General features: G+C 49.6%; 2 protein-coding genes across 3 annotated transcripts; one reads left to right on the plus strand and one right to left on the minus strand.

Annotated features, from left to right (window-relative positions):
- Positions 1–919: 919 nt before the first annotated feature.
- On the plus strand, positions 920–6,835 carry Gatd1 (glutamine amidotransferase class 1 domain containing 1). Of its 2 annotated transcripts, XM_041667197.1 has the most exons (8): positions 920–1,011; positions 2,826–2,902; positions 3,622–3,727; positions 3,809–3,916; positions 4,949–5,043; positions 5,479–5,572; positions 5,772–5,883; positions 6,009–6,831. In XM_041667197.1, the coding sequence occupies exons 1-8, from the start codon at positions 948–950 to the stop codon at positions 6,013–6,015; spliced, it is 663 nt and encodes a 220-aa protein (XP_041523131.1). In that variant the 5' UTR covers positions 920–947; the 3' UTR covers positions 6,016–6,831. The 2 variants fall into 2 exon arrangements, with proteins under 2 accessions (XP_041523131.1, XP_041523132.1); XM_041667198.1 differs by having other exon boundaries at positions 5,772–6,835.
- Positions 6,836–10,094: 3,259 nt separating this feature from the next.
- On the minus strand, positions 10,095–20,167 carry Taldo1 (transaldolase 1). The gene is made up of 8 exons (XM_041666501.1): positions 20,010–20,167; positions 16,825–16,948; positions 14,739–14,846; positions 13,835–13,966; positions 11,467–11,642; positions 11,140–11,337; positions 10,857–11,002; positions 10,095–10,297 (listed from the first exon to the last, which is right to left on the minus strand). Exons 1-8 carry the CDS (start codon positions 20,104–20,106, stop codon positions 10,265–10,267), a joined length of 1,014 nt encoding a protein of 337 aa, XP_041522435.1. The 5' UTR covers positions 20,107–20,167; the 3' UTR covers positions 10,095–10,264.
- Between the last annotated feature and the right edge of the window lie 1,363 nt (positions 20,168–21,530).

The following is a 21,530-nucleotide window of genomic DNA, read 5'->3' on the forward strand; positions in this document are numbered from 1 at the left end:
CCTGCGAATCCCCAAACATCACCACACAGACAGTACAGGACCCTGGGCTCCGGGCTCCTTTTCCTAGGCCCCACCAGGAACCCCATACTCATGCGGTACAACATAAGGAACAATCCCTTTAGAAACAGCGTGGAGGGGCTGGAGAGAGGGCTCAGTGGTTAAGAGCATTGGCTGCTCTTTCAGAGGATTCCGGCTCAATTTCCAGCACTCATAAGGCAGCTCATAACTGTAATTCCAGTTCCAGGGGTCCTGACACCCATGGTAAAAACACCAATTCATATATATATATATATATATATATATATATATATATATACCAGATATAGGTTGGCCCCCTTAGACAATCTGGCTTTTCCTAAGAAACTCAACATCAAGCTCCAGAGGCATTCACAGCTCAGGAAGTGTCATTCCATCATTCTCCTCGGGCTCATCCAAAACTCCAGGGACCGAGGCGTCTTTGGAACCTCCAAAACACGCAAAGGAAGACCCGCCTACATGCGACCCACCTCCGGGCCCCTATCTAGTCGGCCAGTTGGGCTGACGGGTCTTCTCCCCCAGACAAGTATAGCAGGGCTTAGTTGCAGTCAAAGGCCCAAGGCGCGGTAGCCATGTGGCCAGCTCAGACCGTGAGTAACGTCTGCCTAGCCCGCTGCGCTCAACTGATGTGTGCCTGAAGGTCACAAGCCTGTCCCGGACTCTGGTAAACACTCAGGGACCCATAGCGTATCCTTCCTAGTCAGCCACTCGCGTGTGCACATCCCTGCTCCCCAATCTTCACGCACGCGCAGGCTGCATCTGCAGGCAAGTTCCGCCCCCAACTTGGCACTTCCTGCAGGCGAGCCCCGCCCTCCGCACCCCGCGCACGCTCAGTCCACTCCCGCGGCTGGCGAGCCCCGCCCCGCCCCGCCCCACCCCGCCCCTCCGCACACTTAACCGGGTTTGCAGCCATGGCGTCCGAGCGGCTGCCCAGCAGGCCTGCCTGTCTCCTGGTGGCCAGCGGCGCTTCTGAAGGTGAGGCGCGCAGGGCAGCTGTGTGGCGCAATGGCCTGCCGTTCTGACTCCAGGTCAACGTTTGTGCCTGCAGAGTTGGGATCCTGGGACCCCGCACCTATTTCCCCGGGGCAGGCCTGTGTGTGCCAGCAGGCAGGGTGGCCAGCGACTGCGGAGATGACCCTGCCCCCAGGTCAGCCGCAGGGGCTCGGTACTCTGCCCCACCGTTCCTGCCTTTCCGTCCGCCTGATCCTGGGCCTATCTTCACGCACCTCCAGGAAGCGATCCTGAAAGGAGGTTGCTCGAAAGAGGTGCACATAAGGGACCCGCACACAGAAGGGGGTCTGCTGGCTATGGGTTTCCAGCTGCCCGGTGTGTCTAGGAAGCTGGGCAGATGGTGACTTCACGGGTCTTTAGGGAACTGGGGATGATGGGGCCCAGAGCTGCGGCCCAGGGTTTTCCTATAGAGCTATATGGAGCATCTCAAGCGAGCATGAGTTTGAAGATACCGCGGAAACCTGGTTGATGAACCCCTGGGTTCCACTAAGCTTCCTAGGTGGAAATGGGTGGGCCCTGAGGGTGCTCTCCGCCCTGGAAGAGAGGGTTGGGAGAATCCACAGCTGCTCCTAGGTAGGCCTTACTTGAGAGTTTGGGAGTGAAGGATCGAGGAGCTGGTGGGGATAATCTGGGGTAGATCCCTGAAAATGTATTAAATCGTAAAAGTAAAGAAATTGGGCCTAATGGTGTGTGTCTTTAATCCCAACACTCAGGAGGCAGAAGCAGATGGGTCTCTGGGAGTTTGAAGCCAAATCTGGAACTTATATAGCCAGTTCCATGTCAGCAGGGCTAAATAGTGAGATCCTAACTCAAAAACTAAATCATAACAAAACCCACAAACCAAAAGCCTAGTGTAGGAGTTGGAGGCAGGAGGATAAAGAGGTTGGTTAATGGCTACGTGAGATACTGTCTCAAAAAGAAGGATAATGGAAAGATGAAGCTAAAGGGTTGTGCCCTTAAATTAAACCAGCACAGACCACTGCACTTGAGGTGATGTGAGTCTCTACTCCCTAGTTAGGGGAGGTTGGCTGTGCCTACAAATCGTCTGGAGTCTTGTTTTTTCTTTTTAAATTTGTTTATATTTTAAGTATGGGTGTTCTGCCTCCCGGGTACCAGGATTAAAGGCTTGTGCACCCGGCGTCTGGACTCAAATGAACTAAGCAAGCCTTTTTCCTTGTTGAAGGACTCTTGATGGGCAGAAGAGCGCTGAGTGCATGGTGGGGTCAGAATCTCATGCTCTTAGGTGTCCTGAGTGTGGGGAGTGTCCCAAACACCACGCTCTCCTGCTTCTATGACATGTTCACTGTTGCTTTTCCTGTGCTATAGGGACCTTGGCTATTGGTGGGTCTGAGAGATGACCCAAAGGTTTGCCTTCGGAAGTACCTGTAAGGGGGAAAGGATGGGATGCAGCCAAGGATGTAGGGGTGTTGGTAGACAGTTAAGGTGGGCTGGGGGCCTGAAGGCAGAGGTATTAGGTCGAGCAGAGAGCCTGTTCTGGGAGGCTGCAGAACCACTGGAACCTGCAGGTCCTTCTGGGGCCAGAAGCCAAAACTGGCTGAGCAATAGGCCTGCTGTGGACCTCTGAGTTACATCTTCCTCAACCTGAAATGCTGCTGTCCTGTCCGCAGGGCGTGGACCCCGGGCGGGCGGAATGGATTGCTCCTACGGCTGGTTCTGGGACCAGGAGAGTCCCCAGGAGCACTGGAGCAGTCTTTGAGGAATGGGGTGGGCCAGCTGGCCCTGTCACGCCCTTGCAGCTTTGTAACCCTCTCTTGCAGGTGTGTCAGCCCAGTCCTTCTTCCACTGCTTCACATTGGCCAGTGCTGCCTTCAACCTACAGGTGGCCACCCCTGGGGTGAGTACCGTCACTTTCTCCAGGGAACCCCTGAGGTTCTCCCTTTCCTTGGGCCGAGGCTAGGAGAGTGTAGAGTCCTCTGTAGTTGATAGGGCCAGGAAGGAGCTACCTCTAAGTAAGGGGATCTACAACCAAACTTGGTGGCATCCTTAAGTCATGGTTCCCGTTCACTGGACTATGACGTTCCTGTGTCGAGGGAACTTTTTTTCACCATGACCTGCACTTTTGCAGGTCTATAAGGGAAAGATAAGACTTGGTCCTAGTGTGCGGGTCCTGCATAGATCCTCCTACTAGGAGAGATCCTTGATTCTTGCACTGTGGCCTTGGGAACATCCAGTCATAAGTGGATCACAGCAAATGTGTGTTGGGTATTTGCATGTTTCGAAGTCACAAGGTGGGTGGGACATTTGCTGCTGCTTTATAGTCAGGAGTCTGGGGAGCAGGGTGTGGTGATCCTGTGGTAAGACCTCAGCATTGTGCTGTACGGGGCCCCTGCACGCTGCTAGTTTGGTTTTCTGGGACTACCTTGTATTTGATTTCTTTCTTTCTCTTGTCACTGGACGCTCCCTGCCCGAGCCAGCCTGTAAAAGTGGCTGTTCAGGCAGGTGTTTGTGCCCCAGGGGCTGTCTTGACATCTGTTAGCCTTTCTAAGTACTCTGTGGCTCGAATGTGGGGGAAGATCCTGGTGCTGACCCTTCACATAGGCTCTGCTTCTCTAGGGAAAGGCCATGGACTTTGTGGATGTGATCGAGAGCAATGCACGCTGGGTACAAGACTTCCGTCTCAAAGCTTACGCCAGCCCCGCTAAGCTTGAGTCCATAGATGGTAGGTGACAAGTGGCTAGTGGGTCCCTGGAGGGCCTCTATGTCTGGCCGTGCCCTAATTTGACCTGTGGTTTCCTCCCAGGTGCCCGGTACCATGCTCTCCTGATTCCCAGCTGTCCTGGCGCCCTGACTGACCTTGCCAGCAGTGGGTCCCTGGCTCGGATACTGCAGCATTTCCGCTCAGAGAGCAGTGGGTGACAAGAAACTGGAGAACAGGCTGGCAAGCAGACACCTGGGTGGGGAGTAGGAGGGAGTGATCAAAACAGTGGGTGACAGGGAACTAGAGACTAGGTGTGGAAGCAGATATGGAGTGGATATTGAGTACAGGGTTTAGGATTCAGGACTGGGCATGCCTGGTGATTTCATCAGCCCATCAGAAGGGAGCGGAGAACCGCAATGACTCTGACCTGCACACAGGTGAGTTTGCTCTGTGTCCACGTGCACAAAGAGTGATCTCACTTAACATAATGTGTGTACTGCTAGTCTCTGCAGTGTGAGCCTCTGGCAGCCAAGAGAGGGCTGCTGACTGTGACCTCTTAGCCCTTTCTGTGGTAGGTTAATCAGGATGCTGTCTGGAGTGATAAGCACATCTGTAGACTGGGGCAGGATGCTCATCAGAGACCAGATGCAGGACCATCAATGTCCTCTGTGTTGAGAGCTGGCCTTCTGGTCTTAGACAAGAAGCAGTTTTTCCCAGCTACCTCAGCCATGGGAACACATTAGCCATTAAGTTGTCTTTGGGGAGCTGGGCAGTGGTGGTGCACGCTTTTAATCCCAGGCACGCCTTTAATCCCAGGCAGAGGCAGGCGGATCTCTGAGTTCAAGGCCAACCTGGTCTACAAGAACTAGTTCCAGGATAGCCACCAAAGCTACAGAGAAACCTTGTCTCGAAAAACAAAACAAAAAACAAAACAAAACAAAAAAAACCTAAAAAAAAAAGTTGTCTTTGGGGAGGAGCCAGGGTAGCCCCATTGCAGAATTGCAGAGCAGGGTAGCCCCTAGGAGTACCACCCTCAGCTGCACAGTGGCGTCTGTGTAGTTTGAAGCAGCGGCTGGTACATGAACTGGGAGTTCTGGGTGTTTTCACATGTCTTAAAACTGCGGCAGCATGGGCTCTAAGTAAACTCTAGTCTTGAAGCATCCGCTTTGGGGGAGGGGACACTTGGGTGGGGACCCGACCCAGGATGGCATCCAGGGCCTGAGAGTACCTTGTCACTTTTAGAACCCATCTGTGCCATTGGCCATGGTGTCGCTGCCCTGTGCTGTGCTACCAATGAAGACAGGTCCTGGGTGTTCGAAGGCTACAGCCTGACAGGGGTGAGTATTTCGTGGTCAAGCCAGTGTCCCGTTCCCTCCTGTCTCCCTGCCCCTCCCTGAACCAGAAAGAGATTCCTACAGGCACTGTGACCTGCCAGTCCCCATACTGCTAGAGCACTTCTCTCCTTGTCCACGTGGTGTGAGCACAGCCTGAGACCCTCTAGGAAGAGCATCATGGAACCCATGAAGGGACTCCTTCCAAAGGATACCAGTCCATCTCATTTTGGTCACACGTCTTGATGCTGGGGGAGCCAGGCACTCTAAGCCATAACGGCTTAGTCTCCAAAAAGATGACTGAGTTTTTGCCTTTGCCTGTCTCCCCCATGTGGTAGCTGAGGTTGCTGCTCTGATTTGCCCTGCCTGGCCCCTGGGGAAAATAGGGCACTGGGCAGGGTAGAGCTACTAGCTGGTCTGACGCCAGCCCTGTCCTTGCAGCCTTCTGTGTATGAGCTCATCAGGGCACCTGACTTTGCCCGCCTGCCGCTGGTTGTGGAGGACTTTGTGAAGGACTCTGGCGCTGGCTTCAGTGGTGAGCCCAAGTTGGTGCCCCTCCACTTAGATTTGTGGGGCTACCTGCTGTGTCTTGGGTTGGTGTTTTAGGTCCTGCAAACCCCTGTGCTTCACCAGACAGGCTTTCCTGCTGACCCCTGGTGTTAGCAGCTTCTCAGTGGGTGGGAGTGGGACTGGGCCTAGGCCTTGTGGCCTAAGGTTTGTGTCCTCTGCCGTAGCCAGTGAGCCCGACGCCGTGCATGTGGTGCTGGACCGCCACCTGGTCACTGGTCAGAATACAAACTCCACTGTTCCTGCTGTCCAGAACCTGCTCTTCCTCTGTGGCAGCCGGTGAGGCTCCTGGGAAGGGGTTTTGGGTGGATTCCTGCTTTGTGACTGGCTCCCTCTGCTGGACAGTTTTGTCTGCGACGCCCTGCCTGCTGGTGTTGAGTCTGGACCATGTGTTCATCCTATAGGAAGTAATTTGGATGCTCTCCTTGATCCTGGTGGCCTCTTCTGTTGGTCCTTACCTGACAGGGCCCTCAAGCCTCCGTTTGGATCCTGTGGAATGCTGGAGGCCTCCAAGAGTTAAGACTTGGAGAGTATCAGTTCTTATGTAGACTGAACACTCCTCCTCTATCCCCAGCACACAGTGGGGAGCATCTTGGCTGGCCAGGCAGTCTCTGAGAACTACAAATGAACACTCCAAGAATTGTCCCTGGGAGAGGCAGCTGTGGGATCTCAGGATGGGATGCTGCTCTTCTATGGCCCTTTGGCTATTCTCATCCCTTTAGCTGTTGGTGAGAACCATGGGGAAAGGACCAAAAGACTGGAACTTGCTCTGAATTCATCTTGCCAGAGGTGAACAATGGATGTTTTCTTAGCCCTAAGCAGGCAGCATTCTTGCTGAAGAAGACTGCCCATGTTTAAATCTTGCAATCTTGCCTATGATTTTTTTTTCTTCTGAGATAGCGTTTCTCTGTAGCTTTGGAGCCTGTCCTAGAACCCACTCTTGAGGCAGCACAGGCTGGCCTCAGATTCAGAGATCTGCTTGCCTCTGACTCCTGAGTGCTGAGATTAAAGACGTGTGGTACCACTATCCAGCTGGCCTGTGGTTTTTAATGCAATACAGGCCCCAGCTCAGCCTGCCATGGTCCTAGGTCCTTGGAGTGGACACAGTGATGTCACCCTGCCTCATATGGCGTAGAAAAAATACTAGTGTCAAACCTGGAGACCCTTAGACTGCTGTTAGCCCACAGTTTGTCAAATTGCCCCTGGCTTACAGAAGCCTCAGGCCAGGTATTCCATCTATTCCTAGAAGGAAATGGCCATAGATGGGTTTGGGCTATATGAAGCAGGAATATCCATGAGTCCTGTCTTCCAGACCCTGCTTTTGCTGAGGACCTGATATGGCCATCTCCCTCCTGCGGTCAATCCTGGGGCCCCTGGCCAGGACGGTAGCTTCCAGTCAGTAGCCTTCTAGCCTTAGACGAGAGCCTTCCAAGTAACTTGGACCTCTTAATTTCCCTCTTCACGTAACTTTTGCCCAGAGTAGCACCAGTGCCAGAGACCTGGAGGAATACGTTTTGGCGGTTAATAACCTTTAATGAGGGAAGTCCAGAACACATGGAAGAAAGCAGCAAGAGAGCCCACCTGTCCTGGATCCTCCCTGGCCTTGCACTGCCCTCTTCTGCCATCAACACTATGTAATGATGGATATTCCTGGACAAAGCCTTAAAACCTGAGGCTTGTGCCTTAGGCTTGGCTGGTTCAGTCACAGGCTGGGTGATCTGTAAACAACATATTTCAAACACATTTTGAAGCTTCAAGTCCAAGCATAGTGAACTAGGTGTGTCTGGTAAGGGTTTCCTGGTTCAGACCTCTTTGCTTCTTACCGGGTCGGAAGAGGTAGGTGTTTTCTGGAACCTTTTCAGAAGTTACTAATTGCTTCATGAAGCCAAAGTCTCATTTGACACCATCACCTCAGAGACGATGTTTTAGCATGAATTAGGGGACAGCTTCAGACACTGGGAGGTGATACCATGCTGACGGGGTTTGAGAGTTTCTTCTAATTGGCTGGCTCTCTATGAGTGTCATGTTTGTCCTCTCTCTCTCTCTCTCTCTCTCTCTCTCTCTCTCTCTCTCTCTCGACAGGGTTTCTCTGTGTTGCCTTGGCTATCCTCAAACTTAGCCTGCCTCTGCTGGGATTAAAGGCGTATGCTGCCACCACCCGTATTCTATACTGAGACATTACATAGCTGTAGCAGGTGAGGTGGGCTCTGGTTGTGCCAGACTTCTGTTCCAAGGGTACCCAGTCCTAGGTGGAGGAGGGGACAGCAAGCTGGAGAAGATGGAGAAGAGAAAATGAACAAATCCCTGGAAAAGTGGCAGCTGAGCTCAGGGTATGTTCATAAGCACATTTATAACTACTCAAGAGAAATGAAACCTTACACAGATGTTGCTAGCAGAATTATTTGAAAAGGGGCTGCCGGGCGGGTAACCCAGCACTTGGGAAGCAGAGGCAAGCAGATTTTGGAGTTCAAGGCCAGCCTGATCTACTGTGTTCCAGAACAGGCTCCAAATCTATACAGAGAAACTGTCTTGAAAAAAAAAAAAAGAATGAAAAGGGGCTGACCAAGTGGCTCAGCCAGTGAAAGTATCACAGTGGAACACATCGACTCTTGAAATTATGCTACCCTGATGTGCATGTCCACTCACATACACACATCATACAGATTTATTCATTTGAGACAGGGTTTCTCTGTCCAGACTATCCTGAAGCTCTGTAGACCAGGCTGGCCTTGAACTCAGATCACCTGCTTCTGCCTCTTAAGGACTGGGATTAAAGGTGTTTGCCACCATACCCAGCTAGTGGTTTCTTTATAATGGAATATCACCAGTTCAGTCAAGTAATTGGCCATGAATTCTGATACAAAGCTGTATGTGGTGGTGCACCCTTTTTATTTTCTTTTTAAAAGAGTTTCTCCGGGGCTGGAGAAATGGCTCAGCAGTTAAGAGCACTGACTGCTCTTCTAGAGGACCCGGGTTCAATTCCCAGCACCCACATGGCAGCTCACAACTGTCTGAAAATCCAGTTCCAGGGGATCTGACACCTTCACACCAATGCACATAAAATAAAGATAAATAAATCATAAAAAATTTAAAAAAATAAATTGGTTGCCTTGGTCTTTAAAAAAAAAAAAAAAAGAGTTTCTCCATGTAGCTTTGGAGCCTGTCCTGTCTACTCAAGTCTGTAGATCAGGCTGGCCTCGAACTCAGAGATCTACCTGCCTCTGCCTCCTGAGAGCTGAGATTAAGTGCCACCACCGCCCAGCTGTTTTTTGGTTTTTGTATATGCATACAGTATTCTGCCTGCATGTATGCCTGCACTCCACACCAGATATCATTACAGATGGTTGCCCAGCAGAGGCATAGTACGTTACAAGACAGCCAGGCCATATACAGAGACCCTGTCTCAAAAGAACACAAAAAAGGGCTTATGGAATATGCATGATTGGCCGGTATCCCTGGAGCCCCAGGTGGGAAAGACTCAAAACCCTGATCTCCTTTTAGGACACACTATTGCAAGCCCAAAGGGTGAGGAGGTTGGTGTGGTATGGGCACAAGTCTCTGCCTACTACGTGCTGAAGCAGGTCAGCCTTGAGGTCAGCTTTGCTCCCTCAGACCCTGTCTTCTGGCTTGAAGTGGTAGAATACTGTGGGTCTTGATCAGGGAAAGTGTGAACCTAGCTGTGCTAGGTTGCAGAAGTTGTTCCCCACTTCACCATCCAGGATGAGTTAAGCCCAGGCAGGTACTTAGCCCTAGAGCTGCTCGTGGTGGGAATTTGGGGGAATGGACCTGGGAAGTTGCTCCATGGGGGTCCTTCTCATCAGAGCTTCCACCTGCCTCTGCCTCCTGAATGCCAGGATTAAAAGCATGGGCCGCCACCACTCAGCTTTTATTTTGGATGAAGACAGGGTTTCTAAGTAGTCCCAGAACTCACTAAGTAGATCAGGCTGTCCTCAGATGTGGACAACCTAGTTGCTGCCCTCCAGGTACCAGGATTATAGGCATATGCTTCCGTGCCCTTTCAAAGCTGGTGTTGTATACTATGCGGTCCCCGTAAATTGGTACCAGTGCCCTTTAGAACCTGGCTACACCAGGCAGAGCACCTAGATGGGAGAAATAAACCGCTGGACTTACTCTTGGGCAGTGGGCAAGCCTGGCTCTGAACACCATGTTCAGCTGCTACCTCCCAGGAACAGAGCCCACCATTTGTCTTCTGACTCTGCTAGCACACCCTGAAATCTAGGCAGGGCACAGGGACACCGGGTACAGAGGGTGTTACTGTATAATCTTGCCACCAAAAGTCAGAGACCTCTGCCATCTTGCGTCCCAGCTGTGGTCCAGTGGAGCTTAGAAGATGAGGGTGAGGGCCACAGTTGCCTGGATCATGCTGATAGCCTGGGGTTCATCTCCAAGCTCCGCCTCAGTCACAGTCAATACTGGGGCCACTGGTACTCAAGTGGAGGGCGACAAAGATGATAAAATGAAGCACAACATAGGAAAAGCCGTTGCTTTAATGAATTAGATAAAATTTCACATAAAATCAGAAACCTATGATCCATCCCTTCTCCAATCACTGAAAAATGCAAGATTCATCACAAGCCATGTGCAATCAGGACCCAGTTCAACGGCGGAGCAGGTCTGGGGTCCAGCCGCAGGCGCTGCACTACTTTCCATTCTCAGCACTGAACATTCGTTCCTGGAAGGGACCAGAGGTGGAGTCATGTCAGCCCCTCACTCTGTCTGGACTGTCCCCATACGACCCACCAAAGTCCCAATATGGCTTCAGCAACCAGCTGAGACCCATGGTCTCCCAGAAAAATAAATAAACCCACATACACACACACATTTACCTATCTGTATTGTGTGTGTGTATATATATCTATATAGATACATAGTTTTTTGTTTGTTTTTGCGTTTCTCTGTGTATCCTTGGATGCTTTGGAACTTGCTCTGTAGACCAGGCTGGCTTTGAGCTCACAGAGATTCATCTGCCTAGGTCTCCCAAGTGTTAGGATTAAAGGCATGTGCCATCTCTGCCTTGCTTCTTGAGACAGCCTGTCTCTAAGTGCTTGAACTAAAGGCATGTACTAGCATTCCTGGCCTAGGCCATTGAGTCTGTGATCCTCTTGCCTCACTCTGCAGAATGAGACTACAGGTGTGTGCTAACTATGCCGGGCTCCTGCAGTAGGTTTCATCTCTGTTCCAACTTTGCCCCTGGGTGAAGGAGAAAAGGCCCAACCCACACAGGAACTCACCGTGAGCATCCGCTCTAACTTGATGGCATCAGCAGCAAACTTTCGGATCCCGTCGGAGAGCTTCTCCACAGCCATTTGGTCCTCATTGTGAAGCCAACGGAAGGCCTTCTCGTCCAGATGTATCTTCTCCAAGTCACTGGTCTGGGCTGGAGGATACCACAGCTCTCCATGCCTGCCTTACCCTTCGACTCATAACTGTCCCTCAGCCTAGGCTGAGTATCTCCCATCAGGGTCAGGCCTTAGCTCCGCCCACACAGAGGTCCTTATGGCCCCTTGGCCTTACCCGCTTTGACGGAAAGCACAGGTGCCAGCTTGGTGTTATCCTTGAGCAGCTCCCCCAGGAGCTTGGGCGAGATGGTGAGGAAATCACAGCCTGCCAGTGCTTTGATCTCACCAGTGTTACGGAAGGAGGCGCCCATGACAATGGTCTTGTAGCCAAACTTCTTGTAGTAGTTATAGATTTTGGTGACACTCTTTACCCCTGGAGGAGACATAGGCATGTTCCCTAGAGCTGCCCTGAGCTGCTGTCTGACCCCACCCTGACCTTGTTTCCAGCCCTGCTCGTCAACACAGCAGGTCCCCTGCCCCATGATCTTAAAATATAGCTCACCAGGGTCCTCCTGGGGTTCATAGGATTTCTTGTCTGTGTTCGCCACATGCCAGTCAAGGATGCGCCCCACAAAGGGAGAGATGAGCGTCACACCCGCTTCAGCGCAGGCCACAGCCTGGGCGAAGGAGAAGAGCAGCGTCATGTTGCAGTGGATGCCATGCTGCTCCTCCAGCTCCCTGTGGACAAGATGGCAGGGGCAATGCTGAGTGCCACCTCAGGCTGAGCTCTGGATCTGCTGCTCCCCAAGAGAGTCTTCAGCTTCTTAAGAGTAGGGGAGGAGCAGGGCAGTACATTAAGAACAAGCTTAAGGGCTGGAGAGATGGCTCAGAGGTTAAGAACACTGCCTGATGTTCCAGAGGTCCTGAGTTCAATTCCCAGAAACCACATGGTGGCTGACAACCATCTGTAATGAGATCTGGTGCCCTCTTCTGGCCTGCAAGTATACATGCAAGCAGAACACTGTATATGTAATAAATAAACATATTAAAAAAAAAAAAACAAGCTTAAGCGGGGTGGTGGTGGTGCACACCTTTAATCCCAGCACTCAGGAGGCAGAGGCAGGCGGATCTCTGGGAGTTCCAGGACAGCCAAAGATACACAGAGAAACCCTGCCTCAACAAAAATAAAAAGTTTAAAATGAAGCCATGTAAAGATGGAAAATACAGAGAGTCTGGATACTGTATGTTACTGTGTTGTCTTTGAATTGTTCCATGGCTGAGGAAGGAGCAACAGCTACTAAAAGGCATTTTATCATAAATGCTGCTGGATTAATCCAACATATGTATTTTGAAAATGTCTTGACTTCAAAATTTAAGTCAAAAGATATGTTACTTTGGAGAAGAGGTTTTGCTTTTGTTTCCACAGGAAATGAGAGGCTGCATTCCGGGTTAAGAAAACTCAGATTTGATCAAGGAAGACCCCTCCTTAAAAAAAAAACTCTGGAAGGAGCGGATAGCCCACATGATCCAATGTTTCAGAGGATCTCTGTTGGAGTTTCCTCTGAGTTCTACATCCAGAACAGCCATAAGACTGTTGGTTGTGATGATCAAGCCTCATAGAATATTCCAGTCAGGACTTGACCATAATCCTAAATTTTCTTTAGGTCCCCATAAGATTATCAGCACCCAGGGCTGGAGAGATGGCTCAGTGGTTAAGAGCATTGCCTGCTCTTCCAAAGGTCCTGAGTTCAATTCCCAGCAACCACATGGTGGTTGACAACCATCTGTAATGAGGTCTGGTGCCCTCTTCTGGCCTTCAGGCATACACGCAGAAAGAATATTGTATACATAATAAATAATTAAATATTAAAAAAAAAAGATTATCAGCACCCTTAATCATCAGGAAGTAGCCTAGAAAACTATGCTCACATTCCTAAAAAAATGGATTATGAATATTTGGTTTGTCTTTGTTTAGAGTAATTGGTTATAAATTGTTATGGATAATGGTCAGGAAAAAGGCTAAACAAAGGAGATTAGATTCAGAGTTCTTGTTTTGAAAAAAAAAAAATAGACAATGGTTTTGTATCCTGTAAAGATTTGTCACTTGTATTGGTTTAATAAAACTCTGATTGGCCAATAGCTAGGCAGTAAGTATAGGCAGGGTGACCAGAATAGGAGAATTCTGTGAAGAGGAAAGGCTCAGTCTGCAGTCGTCACCTAGATGTAAGAGGACACAAGATGAGAATGCTTCACTGATAAAAGGTACCAAGCCACATGGCTAACACAGTAAAGAATTATGGGTTAATTTAGATGTAAGAGTTAATAAGAAGCCTGAGCTACCAGTTTATAATTAATATAACCCTCTGTGTTTCTTTGCGACTGAACAGCTGTGGGACTGGTTGAGAAAGAATCCTGTCAACAAAAAACCCATGCCCATACCAAAATGTATATAAACCTGTGTTCATACCATTATTCTCAACAGACCCGAAGTGATAACAGACCCCAGTGCCCAACACAAGACAAAGCAAAGACACAATACACCCAGCAATAGAAGAAAGTCCAGTCAGGAAACAAGGCATAGACATTAGAACACGTTGAATGAGTCAGACATAATAGTTCATGCATGATCTGACTGTACTTATATGAGATGTCCAGAGCAAGCAAATCCAGAAGAAAAACCCGTGGTTCTAGGCGGGGAAAGAGGAATGAATCTGCTGCCCAGGTTCCCTAGAATGGTCAGGACTGATGACGTCTAGAGGAGGCATCACAGAAGACTGTGACTGTTTTTACCATTTTGCAATTAGTTTCTTCAAAACTTATGTAAGTTTTGGCTTCACTGTTCCAAAACAACTTTGACCCCTAGAAACTGGTGTCTGCTGCTTAGGAAGAGAATCAGAATCAGAAGCTGCCTCCATGCAGGGAATACTTACTTTCCGGCCTGAATTCCCTCCCAGGTTGAGGATAACTTGATGAGAATTCTGTCCTTGCTGATCCCAGCTTCTTTGTAAAGCTCAATGAGGCGCCTGGCTCGGGCTACCATTGCATCCTTATCAAAGGAAAGCCTGTAAAAGCAAGGGTATTGCAGGTACTCAGATCACAGCACACCCACCACGGGAGCATATCAGAAGCGGGGCATTCTGTAGCCATGTGGCTCACTGGACAAACCCGTCCCACCCCCTACTCTGGACTCAGTGCAACTTGAAACCCAATTTCAGAAGCAGTCCTGGCAGCAAAGCCCTGTAACCAGCACTCAGAAGATGGAGACAGGAGAATCTGGAGTTCAAGGTCAGCCTGTGCTATAAGTGACACTGCCTTCAGGCTGGAGAGACTGCTCAGTGGTTAAGAGCACTTGCTGCTCTTGCAGAGGACCCAGGTTTGGTTTCTAGCACCAATATGGCAGCTTACAACCTTATGTAACTTCAGTTCCAGAGGATCTGATGCTCTCTTCTGGCCTCCACAGACACATATGTGGTATACATACATATAGGCAAACACTCATACACATAAAATAAAATAAAATAATCTTTGAAAAAGAAACTTTGGTCTTAAAAATAAATAAATAAAAAGTCAAACCAAACAGAAAAAAGGGGGATCAGAGTTCTGCTGAGTTGGCAGAGCCCTTGCCTATCATGCACAAAGCCCAATGTCACATAAATCTTCACAAAACACAAGACTCAAGATCAGCCATCAGTCAGAGAGCACCAGTTCTGTACAGTCTTCCAGTGTAACGTATGACACCACTGAATGAGTGTAGAGAATACCAGGAGCAAACTACCTCTTCAGCCACTGACGTCACCAGGATACCCGCTGCCTCCCTACCCTAGCCCCACCTACCTTGCATCCACTTCTGTGGATACACGGCCTGGAATCTTCTTTAGTATTTCTGCTCCAAACAGCACAAAAAGTTTATCAATAGCATTTTTAATCTGTTCCTCTTGTGGCCTGAAATTCACAGGGAAGTTGTGTTAGAAACTTTTGAAGGCTTTGGGGAACCTATGAGACTAGTTCTGACTCTTTTGCCAAATTTCTTTCCCTTCAGCCTCCCCCCACGGGCATGAGAGCAAATGTTACTTGTTTCTGTTTTGTTCCGTTTGAGACAGGGACTCTATATAAAGCCAGGCTGTCCTGAAACTCACTATATAGACCAGTCTGGACTCAAACTCATAGAGCTACTAACTTCAGCGCGCTTGCAGGGTGGAACAGGAAGGTTCCAAGTTTGAGGCCAGCTTGGGGAAGGAAGGGACGGAGGAAGGAAGGCAGGCAGGCACTATTTTATATTACAATGAAAAACCCATAAAACATGCCATCTTTACCATTTTAAGTTTATAGTTCAACAGTGTTAAATTATACTGTTGGGAATCACACCACCACCATCTTCAGAACTTTTTCTTTTTTTAGTTTTCCAAGACAGAGTTTCTTTGTGTAGCTCTGGCTGTTATAGAACTCACTGTATAAACCGGGCTGGCCTCAAACTCAGAGATCCACCTGCCTCTGCCTCCCAAGTGCTCGGATTAAAGATGTACACCATCACCCCCAACATAAAAATAATTTTTATGCAACCCCAAAAAATGATACCCCCAAGCCAGGCAGTGAAGACACAGGCCTTTAATCCTAGCACTTGGGAGGAAGAGATGGGCGGATCTCTGTGAGTTCGAGGTCAGCCTGGTCTACAGAGTTTCAGGACAGGCTCCAAAGCTATAGAGATACTCTGTCTCAAAAAAAAAAAAAAAAGGAAGGAAGGAAGGAAAGAAGGATGGATATCTCCAAAAAGAGTTAGATGCCTATCATTCTGATTTGACCACACACTATAAAATTATCACACCATATCTCTCATAAATATTACAATTACTGGGGCTGGAGAGATGGCTCAGCGGTTAAGAGCATTGCCTGCTCTTCCCAAGGTCGAGTTCAATTCCCAGCAACCACATGGTGGCTCACAACCATCTGTAATGAGATCTGGTGCCCTCTTCTGGCCTGCAGTCACACACACAGACAGAATATTGTATACATAATAAATAAATAAATTAAAAAATATTACAATTACTATATGGAAAAGGACTATACATTTATGATATGTGTGATAATGTGGAAGAGGTAAAACTATAAGAACAAGAAGATTGGAGGACAGCACAGTGGCACACAATGTTGTCTGAGCACATGGGCTGGCACACTGAAGAGCAGCCTGGCTACACAGGAATACCTTGTCTCATACAAACAAGAAAGAAGCTGAGGACATAGACAAGGAAGTAGAAGGAGGAGGATCAGAGACTGCAGTGATGGTTGCACTAATGCACAATTTATTAAAATTCATTAGTCTGTTGTTAAAAGGTAATGACAGTTGGGCAATGGTGGCACATGCCTTTAATCCCAGCACTTGGGAGGAAGAGGCAGGCGATCTCTTTGAGTTCGAGGCCAGAGAGTTCCAGAATAGCTAGGGCTGTTATACAGAGAAATCCAAATCCTGTCTCGGGGAAAAAAAAAAAAAAAAAAAAAAGTAATGACATCTGGGCGAGGTGGTACATTCCTTTAATATCAGCACTCAAGAGGCAGAGGCAGGTAAATCTGTGAGGCTAGCCTGGTCTACATAGTGTGTTCCAGACAGCCATGGTTATATAGAAACCTTGTCTCATAAAAAAACAAAAAAACAAAACAAAAAAAATAGAAAGAAAGTAATGACAACCAGCAAGCACAGCACAGCTGTAGAGCTACAGAGCCCATCAGAGACAGGAGCCTGGAAGGCCGGCAGTGATCCACATCTCACCTAGGGTGTTCACACTGGCCAGCCCTAGAGCCACATAGCCAGGGAGAGTGATTTATTCCATGCAGATCACCTCAGTGAACAAAAAATGGTGTTGGACTGGGAAGGAAACATGGTCACTTTGAGGAGTGGGAGCCACGGCTCTCCATCACCCATACTCACCCACCCAGCTTCTTGCCGTAGGCGATGGCCTCCTCCACCAGCTCTTGGTAGGTAGGCATCTGTGCTGCAGCCAGGATCAGGGATGGGTTGGTGGTGGCATCCTGGGGCTTGTACTCATCAATGGCTAGGTAAATACATTCCAGAAGCAGGCGGCACAGTTAATCTTGTTGTCAGCTGAACTGGACCAAGCATCCAGATCTACACTACCTCTGGGCTTGTCTGTGCTTCCAGGAGGATTAACAAGGGAGATAGTCCCGTGAAGGCCCATGGGATAAGAGGAGACAGCCTGCTAGCATAGGCACTGTCTCCCTGCTTCTTGTTTGCCCTGAGGGGAGCTGCTCTGCTTTACCTGTGACCTCTCCAACACAACAGACTGAAACCTTAGAAACTGTGGGTCCAAACAAATCATCCCTCCCTCTAGCTTTCTCTCCGGTATTTTGTCATAGTGACCAGATGCAGCTTTCACCTGAGATGGGGAAGAGTGCCCAAGTGGATCGCAGGGACTGCTCACAGCAGCTCCAGAGAGGCTGGCTTCCGTGTGAAGACAGTAACCCACACCACACACACATGAGCTGGGCACAGTGGCAAAGCCTACAATACTAGCTCTAAGAGTCTAAGGCCAAGCTGGGTTACAGAGCAAGATCCTGTCTCAAAAGCCCAGAGCACGAGCTAGGTGTGGTGGCATATGTCTTTAATCCCCCACACCCTGAAAGCAGACGCAGGAGGATCTCCATGAGTTTAGGGCCAGCTTGGTCTACTTAGTGAATTCCAGATCAGCTAGGGGCTCATGGTGAGACTCTGTCTCAAAGCAAAACAAACCATCAAACCAAATTGGTGTGTAATTCGTTTTTGTAAATTGCAACTTTTTTATAGTAAAGTTTAAAATGAAACCAATAAGCAAGAATTTGAGACCAGCCTGGTCTATATAGTAAGTTCCAGGCTAGCCAGGCCTACACCGATACCCTATCTGGAAACAAAACAAAATAAGCAACAACATCAAACACCAAACAAAACTAGGCAACTCGGAACAATCAGTTCCCCCATAAAGGCTGATTTTTAATGACTTGGAAGGAAAATATGAGGACACTGGAGGAGCACGTGCCACAAGTTTGTCCTACTGTCCCACAGCCAGCAGGAGGTGCACTAATCCGAACCCACTGACAGACACGCAGATACCGACACTAGCTTCAGCTCTTCTCTCCTGTTTGTTTTTTGGGGGGACGTATATTATGCGAAACTGTATTAGCTCTTTTAACATATTAGTTTCCCCCACCCAGGAATTTAGAAAAGCCAGTGAGCCCCTGTCAGCTCAGCTATCCAAGTGAACATGAACAGCGGATGCAAAGCCAGGAGGACATGAACTTGCTTAACTCTTTTTAAAAACCTCCTGCCCTCCCCAGTGCTGGGGTTACATTACAGGTCTACACCACCACGCCCATTAGTCTTCTGGGGATAAGAAGAGGCTAACTCTCACAGTGCTAATCTAAGTCTCCGCGTTATGAAAGTGCTGCAGGCCTGATCTGCGGACAGCACAATGCATGGCTCACTGGTGCCTGCTTCCTGATTTGGACATCGCTGGGGAAACTGGGCAAAGGGTGCATGGGCTACTTTTGCAACACCTCGGGAGTCTGTAATTATTTCAAAATAACAAGTAGGGGAAAATGTGCTCTGGCGTGGTGCTGGCTCAGGCGTGAACCCACTGAAGGGTGCACAGGATAAAACCGCAGGCCCAGAGGCTGCTGGAGGCACAGCTCAGTGATGGCGGACCTGCTTTAGTAGGTGTGATGCCCTGGGCTTGATCCCTATTCCATCCCTACAGATGGGCTTTAAGGGCCAAAGAACCTTAGGTTCAGTGGAAAATGAAGGGGGCAAATGTTCTGGGCATGAGAGTCCAAATTCTATTTTCAGGGGCCTGGGACACCCAAGAAGTTAAGAACCTTCACCACACAGTACAGACCTCAAATCTAATGCAGTGTCTAAGATTATTTAACTTGTATTTAACTACACTGTCTATGAATGTACTTTTGTTATTTTTGTTTGAGACAGGGTCTCACTATGGAGCCTGGCTGGCCTGGAACTATGCAGACCAAACTGGCCTCAAACATAGATTTGCCTGCCTCTGCTTCCCGCACGCAAGTCATGTGCCACTGTGCCTGGCTCCTGCGCTCTTCATACACATCAGGCTGTGAGATCTTCATGACACTCAGTGAAAACTCCCAGCGGGATTTCTGGAAGCTCTCTGACAAACACTTCAGTCAGACAGGTTTACTACAAGACCCATGACAGGTCTGTCCTTCCTTTATATTTAAGCAGCCCAAATATGCCTAATCACTCTGACTCGCTGAGAGATAAACAATGCACTTACTCAGGAGGAATTAAAGCCTGTTTCTCAAGTCACCGTGAGAAAGCAGAAAAGAGCAGAAGGCGCTTTTGTACCGGGCTCCCATTGAGCATTTCCCGAAAGTCTCATTCCCACAGCAGATGTGAAACAAGCTCAGCTATTCCACTCTACACGGCTGAGAGCAGACTAGCAGGGCAAGCCTTTCTACCTAAGTCTTCCAAGTTCTCTCCAAGTCCCGGAAAATCTGAGCACTGGAGCTGGGCGTGGTGGCCCTGCCTGATCCAGCACTAAGAGGCTAAAACAGAAGGATCACCAGGAAGGCCAGCCTGGACTACACTGTGAAACCCTGTCTCAGAAGAAAAGGAGGTTTGGCAACAGAATAACCATTTGATTTAGTGTGTGTATCTGGTGGGAATCCAGCCATACTGGGTTGCCAGACAGTAACCAGCTGCCACCTTGGAAGACCAATGCAACAGGCTGCAAAAACAGGTGGGGTCCACGGAGGTCGTGCTGCCCTGCAGACTGCACAGGCTCCAAAGCTGAGCCTGGGTTAGCGTAGGCTGGACACCCAGGGTCAGCGGGACTGTTCCTTAGACCGCCTCGAGCCACCGAGCCCCGCAAGGGTCTCCCAGGGTCACCAAGAGCCCGGAGGCCCGGTTAGGACCTTGAGTTGAGCAGACCCGTCAATCCCGGCTCCAGCGACCGCGAGGACCTTGAGTTCAGCAGACCCGTCAATCCCGGCTCCAGCGACCGCGAGGCCCTGCCCCAGGCACCCACACCGGTCCTGATCCCAAAATTGGGGGCGCCGCAGCTCATTCAGAGCGCATGCGTCGCGTCCTCTCACCATTGAAGTCACCCGTGTCGGCCACCACGGTGGTGAACTGCTTGAGCTGGTCCAGGGTGGACTCCATCCTCTGGCGCTTTACCGGGGACCCCGACATGGCGAGCACAGCTGAAGCAGTAGCAGGAGCGCGGCGACCCACAATGCCCCGCGTGTTCTGGCCAATCGGGGCAAAGCTAAGTGAGGTCCCACCCCTGGAGACGAGCCCCGCCCTTGTACTTGGCGGAGAGTGCTGTAGGCCACGCCCCGTGTCGCTGTCCTTGCTTTCTTCCTCACTAGTTCTTGGTTATTTTCCACCGGTTCAGGGCGGGTGGAGTCCTGGTGCGCCCCAGGTGCGGTCGCCCTCTAGAGCTCGGAAGCACAAAATAAACCGATAGCGTGCTTCTAAGCCTCAGACCCCACCAAACTGCGGATGGATGAGACTCTGAAGTCCTCCACTCTCCAGAGTCATGCTAATCCCTGAGCCCGCTCTTGCTTCCAGCTAATCGTCCCCTATAGGTGCGCCCTCCCCAGCGATGGAACCTCGAGGTGCATCCCTCTCTCCAGCTGTGGGACCTCGAAGCGCTCTACTACTCCCAGTTTGGGGACTGGGAAGTGCGCCCCTCCGTGCGCCCATCCTATTGTGGTAAGGCAGCCGCGGCAGAGCCCCTGCCTACAAGCAGACAAGCTGATTCGCAGTCTGAGAATCCTACAGGCTTGCGGCCGCCTGGCCTACTTCTGGCAAAGGCACCAGTTCCTACTTCCCAGATAGAGTGTTCCTGGTGTGACCTTAGGCTGCCGGGTGATTCCTTCCTTGCCCTTGATTCTACATCTCTTCTGGAAATCTGCCCCGAATGAATAAGTAACAGGTTGAGAAGGCAGACATGGGAGCGGTCTCTTCAGTTAACAGTAAGAACCGTCAGGACAATCTTCTTAGGGTGTTCTCGCTCATTATTGATTTGCAGCTCTTTGATATGCTGGCTCAAGTTATTACACACACAGACACGTATTTCTCTCGAGATTTTGTTTACCGTCTGGCCTAGTTTGCTGTTTATTGCTATGATAAACACCACAGCAAAAGCAACTTGGCGAGGCTGATTGCATCTTTTTTTTTTTTTTTTGGCTGATTGCATCTTAACACTTCCACTAACAGTCTGTCACTCAGAGTCAAGGTAAGAACTCAAGAAAGGACCTGGAGAAAGACTGCTTTCTGGCTTGCTTCCCTTGCTACTTCCTTGTTTTGGTTGTGGGCTTGAGCCACCTCTCCAACTGTCAGTCTCTTTTCTTGTTCGATGCAGAACCAATCAAGGTTGGTACCCACAGGGTCTGGCCCTCCAATATCAGTCATTAACTAAGAAAATTGGGCTGGTGGTGGCTCATACCTTTAATCCACAGTCGGGAGGATCTCTGTGAGTTTAAGGCCAACACATCCTGCACAGGGAGTTCCAGATTTGCCACAGGGAAAGTGCCTCACAGACGTTTCTCCAGGCTAATCTGCTGGAGGAAGCATTTTCTCACCTGAGGTTCCCTCTTCCTGGACAACTC

Source organism: Microtus oregoni, unplaced genomic scaffold, assembly GCF_018167655.1.
Source record: "Microtus oregoni isolate MIOR12 unplaced genomic scaffold, Mior012 000016F_ref0000370, whole genome shotgun sequence".
NCBI classification, from domain to species: Eukaryota; Metazoa; Chordata; class Mammalia; order Rodentia; family Cricetidae; genus Microtus; species Microtus oregoni.